General features: G+C 35.1%; 1 protein-coding gene across 2 annotated transcripts in view; it reads left to right on the top strand.

Moving 5' to 3' along the window:
- Positions 1-397: 397 nt before the first annotated feature.
- Positions 398-12,263, top strand: part of LOC112054560 (transcription factor Ken) — a 56,693-nt gene continuing 44,827 nt past the window's right edge. Inside the window, exon 1 of one of the 2 annotated variants that reach the window (XM_024094391.2) lies at positions 398-749. Coding sequence is in view for 1 of the 2 variants with exons in the window: in XM_024094390.2 (XP_023950158.1) it covers positions 8,347-8,417 (71 nt within the window). In the remaining variant the exon portion in view is untranslated. Of the gene's footprint in view, positions 750-7,643; positions 8,418-12,263 lie in introns of those variants that run through there. The other variant, XM_024094390.2, reaches the window with a different exon arrangement.

Genomic DNA, 12,263 nt, shown 5'->3' with positions numbered 1-12,263 from the left:
TGGTAAGTGATGATGCAATCTTAGATGGAAGCGGGCTAATTTTTTAGGAGTAGGATGAAATCCACACTCTTTTCGGTATCACGATATCGTACCGGAACGCTAAATCGCTTGGTGGTACGTCTTTGTCGGTAGGGTGGTCACTAGCCACGGCCAAAGCCTTTCACCAGCCAAAACTATCTACGCATGTAAGTAAATGAAAATGTTAACTTGTTCCATATCTGGAGATCGCGCAGCCCGCGAAGCCGTGGCCGGACGCGCGTCGGAACTCCCGGGAGTACTACGTGCGTGGCGGGAGTGGCGGGAAGCGACCTTGGCGCGGCGTGAATCACGGCGGCGAAAGTGGGAGAAATGTGCCACCGCGCCCCGCGCCCACCGCTCACTTTTACTTTCCAGCGTGGCGCAACCGACGGCGGCGCCGGCGCACGCCACTCGCCCGGCGCCCGCGGCCCGCAGCGCCGTCGCGCCGACACCACGCGTCCAGCTACCACGCGCCCGTGACTGTGCCCGGATTACAGTGCTAAAGTGCCCCAGCCCTGGATTCAGAGTTGCAGAGTTTGAGTGCCGCGGTGAAAGTCGCGACCGGGTCGCCGACACGCGTTGTGCAACCGACGCGCGCGCGGCCTCGCACTCTCCCGCAGGAAGCGTGTCGCAAGCGTGGAAGTGGCGCAAGCGCCGGGAAGCCCCGCGCGCCCGCGCCCCGCCACCCTGGAGTGCCCCGCTGAACACCTCCCGTCCGACATCATCCCTCGGTAAGACCCTCCCGTCTGTTTCAACCTAGCACCCGCAGTAGAGGATCGTAGATTTGCGATGTATTGAAAGCGAGGCATCTCGTACGACATAGTCTAAACGGCCGAGAGTGAAGGGGACCCGCGAGCGGCACCGACACTCAAAGCGCCACAGTCGGCGTCACCGGCGACTGAACTTCGGCTCGGGTGTCGGAAACGCAACAAATAAAGAAGTGAAATATCCAAGGACAATACAACTTTCAAGTGATTTCGCGCGCGGCCGACAATAAAAACTTCGTAACGTTTCGTTGGCAGTTCCTGCGCAACCTCACGGTCTCACTTTCGACTGCAGCCACGCGCCTCACTTTCGATAGCTGTTACAAAACCGCCGCGCGTTTTCACTTAAAACTCCCATTTCGTTAATTGATCATTTGACATTTAATGAGCGAAAGCGCTTAATCTTTCTCATTTCTAATGTTCCAAGCTACGCGGAACCTGTTCGTGACAGTTCAGTTCTCGGTACGCGGTAGGACCTTCCAATCGCCGGCAGCTCGATTGTTGAGTTGGTGCCATTACGAACAGCACGTTTCAAGCAACTGTCATCATTAAGTAGAACTGAAAGGAGCGCGGTCCAAGGCCAGATGGATAACGAATTTTCGTTTAATATTAATAAATGGCAGCCACGGTCTCTCGTGACGGATCAGACGCCTGATGCGGATGCATAGGCTTTGATTTGACTCGCAGAAACACTTTCACGCCGAATGCAATTACATACGTAATTGAGATCGAAACTGGACGGACGACTTTACTTTGTAACTCCAATAGCTGCATAGGAATAGTATTTATTTTTATTTATTGACAAGACTGCAATATAACTGCTTTAAGCAGACCAATTTCTGATTGATTCAGAAATTGGTCTACTTAAAATAACATTAATTTATTGGGTCAGCGTAGCTTAATTAATTGGTTAGCTTAATTAAGCTACGCTGACCCAATAAATTAATGTGTGATCTACTTTGGAGGTCCACATTTCACCTTTACTTTCCTTATTTAGTAATTATTAGAACTTTAACACTAAGTTACAAAATATCGATTAATAATGTCCAAATTCATAACCTTAGCATATGATATGCGTCTACTTTTACTCGCAATTATCTCTCTTTTTTGGGCTATAAGCCAGTGTCCAACAATAAAATTACTTAAATTAACCTAAAATGGAAACTCGTGCACCTTGATATTATCTTGATTATCCAAAAATGTAACAAAATTACGCAACGAACATACCGAACTTTCGTTTTCACTGATGAATATTTGTGGGCGTAACATTAAACAAGCGAGATTAAGATTAAAGATAAACATCGTGATACGCTGTTGACAAAAGTACAATGAATATGCTTATATTTTTCAACTTTCACCCAGAGGGATGCCGAGGCGAAAGTTTCGTCGGTACATTGTGCTCGCGTATCATACGGATGACTAGCTTTTGATTACAAAATGTTCACAGTGAACACTTTAGTTGAGAGCCGTGATAGCTCAATGAATATAACTGCCGTCGTTTCGGAGGGTGTAGGTTGGAATACGGTCCGAGGCATGCACCTTCTTTTCAGTTATGTGCATTTTAAGAAATAAATATCTCGTGTGTTAAACGGCGAATTAAAACATCGTGAGGAGACATGCATACCTGAGAATTTTCTTAATTCTTTAAGTGTGTTCAATCTGCTAATCCTCAAATGTCTAGTGTGGTTGGCTATTATCTCAGAATGAGACTCGTGATCAACACTGAATCAGGTATGTGTAGTTAAAGATTATGAGGAGGGTGATATACTTTAATAATGTTCATGATGTTTTAGTTTAGTTTTAGTTGGTTTAGTTACTTAATGTTAATGGACATTTTTATTCGATTCATTTCATCTGAAATTCGATTCTGACCAAGTATTTGTACCTATAGATACATAGATTATGTTAGTAAAACGGATTCATGCATTGGAAAGTTTAGCAAGATAAGAGTTCAATCTTAAAGACAAACTATGTATTTAAGTGTAATTTATGTTTGTACTCCCTACCAAAAGCCTTCTTTTATATCTTGTTGCAGTGGATGTAACGATTGATTTGAGATTTATTAAAAGCAGAGACGTGAAAACTGATAAATCAAAGCAATTAACTTGACCTTAAAATTATGATTTTGAATAAGGCTTTTATTTACACAATGTGGTTTTTAGCAAAGAACAACTGTAAAGTTTATAATTGCAAAGCTACTTGAAATATATAAACTTTAAAAATGAGAAATAATTTGCTGCTTACACAGACAGGCAGTAAGAAGTTTGTGTATTTAGATTTTACATTTAAGAGTACGTACTCAAGAACGGATATCATTGCAAAATCAACAGAATATTCCGATACAATAAGCAAGCTCGTCATGATTGAAGTCGTGACAAAAACCGCAAAACGTTTGCATAGACAATCAGATAGTCAGTGAAGAATCAGATAGTCCTTCTTAAGTTAACTTTACTGAAAAGTTAATTCAAGATGTAATAATATTTAAATTACTAGTAACTAACCTAACCTAAACTTATTATAAAAATAAAATAAAAGGATATATAAAATTATATCTACAGACTTAGGCGTCGTAGAATTCATCCGAATTGATGATCAATGATGATTCAAGATGTTATGTTAAATTCTTTTGTCCAGAGTTTTATAATATCATGTTATATTTTCGGTGATAATCTGACAAAAACAAAAAAGCAGAAACCCAACGCAAATCAGATGAAGTATTCTCAAGGACGTGTCACTCCGTTACCTTTCATCTTTCTTTTCATGTTGCATCTACAATGACCGATTGCAAATAATTTCATTGACTTTAAATCAAACGTCAAAGTATGTTATATAACGTTATACGCTTCTAACGATTAATTATTATATGAAATTTGTTATTTCTACTCCAGGATACAAAGAAAAGTTAAAAATTCCTTTTAGAAAATACAAAAGAAGGCTGTATGAGTTGGTAAGCGTCCTCATTTATATGCGAGCCTACTTTTGTTATCGAATACCATCTAAGAAGAATATCGAATACCTACCGACATTGCACTGTGTGTTATGTATGTATGCGATGTATTTCTAACTCTATGTATTACTATCGTAGAACTTTCCTCGCTAAAATATATCGCTAAAGGCTAAGTAACACAAGGAGAGTTTATAAAATGCAAACCACTTTCTTTCTAGATGACAACTTATATCGCCTTATCGATAAGACTGTCCTTTGTGTAATTTAGCCCTATTTTTACCAATTTTCAATATTTTTCAGTTAGCTATAATAAACTTAAAGTTTAGAGTATAATGAAGTAATTAAGTTATAAATCATTATTTACACATTTCACAGTATTTTTTATTGATGTATATGATTTTCGCTTTTTATAATGACTTATTTAGTTCCGTATACTATGTAAATCATATGTAAATGAATGCTATAAAACATGTTATAATATTCCACTGTCACAAGTTGTTACATATTCATATCATAGAAATTATAAACAAGATCTATAACTCCACCTACTTCAATTACAATTATTACAATACAGGGGCCTGATTCTCTGTGACATTGAAATTATTTTAGTTACGTCAATTTTGCTAGAGCTTCAAAATGTGGTTTTAGAAATTGTATTTACATAAAATTCCAAATTCGATAATTTAAGTATATTTATTTATTTATTTAAAAAAAAAAAAAAAAAAAAAAAAAAAAAAAAAAAAAAAAAAAAAAAAAAAAAAAAAAAAAAAAAAAAATATTTTGGGTCGCAATTTCACTTGGAACAGAATTAGAATTAGGTATTCGTTATTTTAAAATATTTATCATTTATAAAGACTTATATGATTACTAAACTGGACGTCTCGTATTTTGCCATCTGAAATTCCCATTTCTTTCTTTCTGCAAAATGTGACTATGACCTTTAGCAATAATTATGATGAAATGAAATCATAACGTGAGTCAACTTGGTTTTATACTGTGCAAATATGTACCGATGAATGTCTCTTGTTTTAAAATTTTCTCGGTATTTGAACCTTTTATCTTATCTAGTATTTTTTTCATTAACATCAAATGTCTTTTTCTACACATTATAATATCATATTCAAACTGCTCTTTAATAAAATAGGCCCATATCTGACATATTTTATACTTATTTGCCTTCATCATTAGTACATCAGTGCGAAGTAATGTTAATATTGAGCAAGACATGTCCTAATTCAAATGGTCATTATGCTGAGCTGGGGCTATTTTCTGGATCATGCCACACATCGCATGTTATTGTTCTGGGTGTACTGAGAGTATTGTGCTGTGTGGCATAGTTTTGAAATAAACGCATTTTTCTTCTTTTCTTTCTTCATAATAAAGACTGTTAATGATCCCTAGAGGCAAAGATTTTTTAGTATTTATATATTCATACATTACCACCTCGATCATTTGTCGCCGCTCGTGTTTCAATTAAGTAGCCATTAATGTATTTAAATAATGGCTGAACAATCAACTATTTCTTGCACACAGAACTGTCTATTGGTGATAATTAATAGTGAACTGTCATATTACACGGATCTATTTATCAGAACATTGGCGAGACCTTTCGTTTGTAGCTAAACAATGGCCTATTCAGAGTTTGCAAAATATCCAAGCACCAAGAGTTCGCAGTGAAATGTCGACAGTAACCTAATTTCGTAGTACGTTTGTCTTTATTCTTGATATTACTTTTAGTACTAGAAACAGCACAAGTCATTAATAAAGTAGGTGTTTTAAAAATAAAATATTCAAAACTACTTGTTTTGAATACTGTGTAATTGCTAATAATATCTTTTAGAAAGTGAAAAATATCAAAAAGGCTTCTGTCGGGCTTTACAAAGGACATCAATAAAATAAATTGCTCTTACAAAATATCACTCACACAATGCCCTAAAAATATGTATTTGACCTGTAAAGTGAAGTAAACAATAATATCGCCGTAACGAAAACAATGGCGTACCCTCGTACATACAGAACAAAAGACGGGTAGAAGCCAAAAATTGCCAATGTGGGAGCCTCTCACTTCTTACAAAATAAAGTTTCAATAACAACATTTGCGGGTAAATTAAGATTTTAAATACAAGATACAATTAAGGCAATTCTCACAGATGCTGAGGTATTTATGTAAGTTCGCGGTTCAGATGATATTTGCGAAGTTATCCAATCGCTGTTCTAGACAATGAGAATGTGGAAGGGAAAGTGAAATGCTGTTACGTTATCAACGGAACGAGTTTGCGTCGTACAATTTATAATGTTATTAAATAACCGGTTCAGAGGCTTTTGATGTTCCTTATTTTTAATTGCAATTTTAGAATGTTTTACATTTCTTTGACATTCATAAAGACAAACATTAGGTGATCCATCCAGCTGGTCACTTTGGTCTTTATTAACAATCTATTAATAATTATAATAAACATCTACCTACTGTATGATATCCACGAAGGGTTGTCAGTAGGCACCGGATGACATTTGTTACATAGAATCTCAATTTCGTATATGTCAACTAACATACATCAAAGTTAGTGAATCAGCCTGCTGGTGTGTGTTGCTATTGACACCTATATCAAATTCTTTTGTGCATCGTATTCCTTTAGCACATTTTATAACTGGCTTTAGCCTTTTATTGTTCTCGTTTTAAATTTAGGTCAATTTCTATCGAGTATATTTAGATAAGTATATCTTAGGTTAAGTAACCTTTATTTTAGTATAAACGATAAATTAAATGGAATCATATATATTATAAAGTATTTATACATTACGTCTTACATTGTATGACGTATATACAATAAATAAACTAACTTTTATGTAAATTAATATATACGGTGTACTTCTTGTGCTAACATATTTGTACGATACTGACACCATAACTTTAAAAAATTGTCTAAATGTTAAGTAAAAACATAACTTAAGCTTATGTAAAGTAATACTCTGACTACATTCAAATAAAATTTTGTGTAATATCAAATCATTATTTTAATAAAGAATAAACCGAAAGCATGTCCAACGACCTACTTTACATAATTATCTCAAATTTCATTTACTTATTGTGCAATGGCCAGCGACTGTGCTTGCTTGAAACGTGTCACAACGGTGGCATCATTATCAACTTTCATTGCTTTTATTGCTTCATTTTCATATTTTTTTACGAATTACTGAGTAAACTGACACGAAAATACACACATTGCTGTCAATGCACTTCCTGTCTTTGATTAATCAAATATGTGATTTATAGTTTCTAATTTCAAGGTCATTCATGGACATGGACATTTCAATACTTTGGTTTCCATACTTTAAATTTAATTTGTCTCTATCAGGATTATATCAATATACAAGTATACTATTGCCTGCGTGTACAATCATATTCTTAGGCAGATTGCGCAGGCTTTGGCCAATTAGCTAGTATGAATGATATCTCGAACTTTACACTATGAATCTAGTGAACATATGTTAAAACAATATCTGTTTCACTCATTAACTCTTTCAACTCATCTAATGTTTGTTTTTCGACTTGCTGGCTATGTTGACTCATTTCTCATGGTGAAGTCTTATATCATCAACTTGTACATCGATCACGGCCATGTCTATGTTTACACTGATGTAAAACAAAATATTGCTTGCTATTGTAAATTAGTATACACTCGCAACTGACATGACTTTGACCTCAATATAACACATCGATTTCTGTGGAAGATAACATCTTAATTCTCATAAACTACTTCTGCCTAATGATTAAAATCTTTATTTGTTTTTCAACGGTTAGGTACTTAATTTGTTTTATTGTTCGATGACGCAGTTTGAGCGCTATCAAAATGAGTAGTAATTTCCTATGGCTGTAATCAGAATAAATACCTACATTCACAATAATGTTCAAGAACATTACCAGCTGCGACGGAGAATGGAAATATTTTAGTTTCTTTATTTTACTGCGTCACGATTGTCTGTGCGATTGGATGCACTTCATGCAGTTTTAAAATAAACCATAGAATGGAATCATCGTTTAATCAGTTAGAGCCGTCAGCGGCAAGTAGGCAACGGCGGCGTAGGCGACGGCGGTACACATTGCAACGTGCCGATTCGAATCCAAGGTCTTTCCTATATACTGGAAGAGAACGGTGTTTCCTGCGGCCGCCTATCTCCGCACACACAGACACTCACACGCAAACGCGCCCACGTGTCGCTGTTCTTTGTGCTCATTCTTTCCTAGCTACTGTTGCGGACCCATCTTCTTTTTGCGCCGTCCGCTGGCGTTTGAAGTCGGAGGTTCCGCGCGTTTCGTTATATAGGCGTCGTGCGATGCGCGCGGCGCGCAGTTACTATACTGTGTCACTGGAGTCCGCGCGAGAGGTGGTCTGCAAGGACTGTACCGCGCCGCCAACCTTTTTTTTCTGTGCGTGCGATGTTTTCACTTTCGTCATTTTGACCGGGCCAGTTCGATTTGACGTCGCTCGCGCACGGACGTGCCTAGGATCGGACGTTGTGATTATCCTGTGATCGCTCGCGCTTGTGTTTCGGATTGTTTTTGTTTGTTCATTTATTTTTTTTTTGTGAAAGAAATGGCTGTGATGCAGTGCTAATATGTTCGATAGCAACATCCTTTTGAATTTCTACAATGAGATTGCGAATAGAAGTGCACTACAGTTGGCAAGGTGAGGTATCGTTTGTTTACTTTTAATTCGCGTGTGGAACTGTGGATGGGTCGGGATGGCGGGCTGCGGCACAAGTCACAACACAACCTTGTGTCTAATGAACGCTCGGCTCCTCATCCGCCACTCGCCTTCGCCTCTGAGCCTCACGGAGAGGTTAATAGGTTCACATTAGATGGTGTTTGCGCAACCGCTCGCACTGCGCCCGCGACGCTTTTCCATATTCATTTTCGCGCGCATTTCACGCGCGAACTTGTAATTACGTTCCATTCAATTCAAAGTTGAATTTAAAGTTTACCTTATGACTTATATGTAAAATAATATATTGTTAATAATAATAATTCTAGAGATAGTAAACGAAATAGAGAAAGACAGATGAAGAGATGGGAAGATGATTTTTTGGACCAGAATGGATGCGATTAGCAAAAGACAGTAATACGTGGAAAATATTAGAAGAGGCCTTTGTCTGTACAAGACAAGTTGTTTGAAAGGGAGATCAATCGGATAGAAAATTACTATTTTAGCTAGTTGTTAATAATATTTTATAAGTGTATAAATAAATAAGCTTGAAGTAGGTTTAATTAGGTTTCGAAGTTTATATAAGTAGGTCAATGCAATTTAAAAATTAAATTAGGTAGTTTCCAACTTTATGATGTATTGTTAAATTGTTTCTGTCTGACGAATGAGTTGTTTAAAATATTATTTTAATAGTGAATTGATCATTAAAAATAAATTAAGTAGGTAGGTATTTGTAAATTAGGTAAGCATTAAAAGGTTAGGTATTGAAATTTTCATTTGTTATTTTTGAGTTTTAATAACTATAAACAAATTAAGTACAACGTGGTACAACCAAATTTGACTTGAAAATAAACTAAGTACCTACTACGTAGGTATATTTTCTAATTAAGCTTCGTACTTACATATTTCATATCGATAATTGCAATTAACACCTTGCCTATGCATTATTCAAACAACAATAGTTTTTATGATACGTACGTACGTTATTAGCTATCCTACTTACTAGGCAAATACGTAATTTGAACAAGACGTAGGTAGATATTGGCGTATTCTACGTATGTAACTACTTACCTATAATTAACGAAAATCCTAATTAAAAGTCTAAACTCTAAACTTTGATTTATAAACATTAAATTATATTATTTTTTGATGACATAGGTATTTGTAATACAATAGATAGGGACAAACGTATTTAGATATTAATTGTAAGCTACTTACCTATCCTTATTAAATGGATAATTGACATAAAACTGGTAATAGGTAGGGAACCATGGATGCTCGCGAATCAAGACATGGTGTTTGAAAACCTTTACAAAGGGCGTACGTAGCTATGTACAGAAATGGTCGTTCATCCCCTGATAATGATAAAGATAGCGAAGATGAATGAGATAATGATAATGATGATTATGATGATGATGATGATGTGTATAAATGAGAAAGATCTTTGACATTGCTTATATAAAAAAAAATATAAATTGTAATTTTAAATCCGCGGAAATGCCTCCTAATTGTATATGAAAAAAAATTTCATTTTATCAGTAGAATTTTCATAGCCTTATAAAAAATCTATTCACTAACCTTATAAGCGAAATAGAATAAAAGATAAGTATCATATTATATATGTAATTATATATGTACCTATGTAAGTAAATAATTCATCTAACTCGAGATTTTGTGTTTACATTTATAAGTTTACCACCAGTTAGATGATACTAAATTAATTTCTTTTTACGCTATTTCCAATGTTTTATCACATTTTTTATCAATGACCTACCTAGGTAGGTACTTTGTGGTGTAACACTACTGTGGGTTTACCTTGAGGACTTAATTTAATCTTTAGATAATAATTAATTTATATATTATTTTGAAACCAATTACAATAGGATCGCTTGATTTCATAGATAAAGTTGCCGTAACAGTTATTGATTATCGTTTATTGACTAATGTAGGTCGGGGTAATTTGGTACATAATTCGAAATTTATAAGAGTAATCGACACCTGTAATGAAAGACTATGTACCTACATATTTACCAATTTACTGATTATAAACTATAAATGAATGAATGAATTTTATTCCTTTTTATAAACATTACATTAAATAATAGGGCTGAGACCTTCTTTTAAGTAAATACCTGTGTCAGAAGGTCTCAAACAGACTAACAGATGCCTGTGACTTCTTCCGTAAAGAACCCTCCTATAAAAACGCAAATATTCTATGATACATTGTTAGGTAAGTAGCTATTTTATAATCCCAAAGGCAGAGTTTTAATGAAAACTCTGAGGCGGCTAAGTACACTTTCCGACACTTCCAACAATTAGGTATCATAACCAATTTGCACAAAACCTTGACAAATTATACATATAGGTACATTAAGCCGTCCTCATGAATAACTCACAATATTGGTGAAAACCACATGAAATTCCGTTCAGCAATTTTCGAGTTTATACCGAACAGACAGACAGATGCGTCACAGAACTTTGTTCAATAATATGTTCTTATATACATAGATAATACCTATAATAATTGCTGCTATAAACATATATGTGACTTCATCTCTTAATTTATGATTGATCTGTCATAGACTAAAAGTTTTCAGATTGTCTTGGTTTTAAAGATTAACACATTAAAACAAACAAATACATATTTAGGTTTATGACAAAAACAGTTTTCTAGTATATTATTATAGTAGTATTATGATGTTTATAAGTAAGTACTACAAACTTGTAAATACTTAATTAATTAAATAAAACAGTTATTGAATAACAAAACAAACAAAAACACCTATAAACAGTCAGTTATTGATCAAAGTTTAAACTGCGTGTGCGCATCTAGTCAAACGGTCGAAACGTCAAGTGACGTCACAACCGAATGTGAACTGTGTCGACGGTATGTTGGCACAGTTGTGAAGAGTTTAAGGGCAGCCTAAATTGATGGCCCAATGTCGAGTGCCGTTGAATCTTCATCGACTTGCTTGTGACTATTGCGTTTCAAAACAAATCTTTTATGGCCTATGATTAAATCCATACAAATATTATAAACGCGATAGTCTGTATCTGTCTGTCTGCTACCTTTTCACGGATAAACCACTGATACGATTTAGATAAAATTTAGTAATACAGATAAATTGGACTTTAGCACAACATACGCCACTTAAGTAGGAAAAATCAAAAATTCTTACGGGACTTGAAAAAGCAGAATTTCTCGCGAACGAAGTCACAGGCGTTCGCTGGTCTACCAATAAAGTGCAAAAGTTTACTGTTCATTTACTATATTCATCTATACCGCCGTCCATGTCGTGTACTACATGTCATTAACTAAACATTGGTCCATACTACGTGTGTAAGATTTCATGAGACCTCTCTTTATTTTCATTTCATAAAAGAGAATTTCACGAAAGTCTCTCTTTCATGAAATTTTATTTATTTACAAGATAATTTCGAAAATAAAACATCTCCACTTGGGACTCTTGTGACTAATTTGATCATCTTAATATCAATTTAATACGTATGTTTATTATTTGTATTATTTAAGTTATCTTTTCTTCTATGCTGAATATATCTGTAAATAATTTCTACACTTATAATGTTTTAGTTAGTGTAGGTAAGTTTTTGTAAATATGTGTAAATCTAATAAATAAATACACATTAACCAATGCTCGATGAAAACCTCACTCGTAAATGTAAAAAGATGGATACCCAAAGTGATATAATATATAAGACTGCGTTGTATTATAACCATTTCTTAATATATAAAACTAAATAAAATGTCAAACAATCACATAAAGGTTTGTGATATCTGATATGTTGCTAACTTGGTATCATAGTACTTAC

Source organism: Bicyclus anynana, chromosome 1, assembly GCF_947172395.1.
Source record: "Bicyclus anynana chromosome 1, ilBicAnyn1.1, whole genome shotgun sequence".
In the NCBI taxonomy this organism is placed as follows: Eukaryota; Metazoa; Arthropoda; class Insecta; order Lepidoptera; family Nymphalidae; genus Bicyclus; species Bicyclus anynana.
The sequence above is the reverse complement of the archived record's forward strand: the minus strand, read 5'-3'. Positions and strand labels throughout refer to the sequence as shown.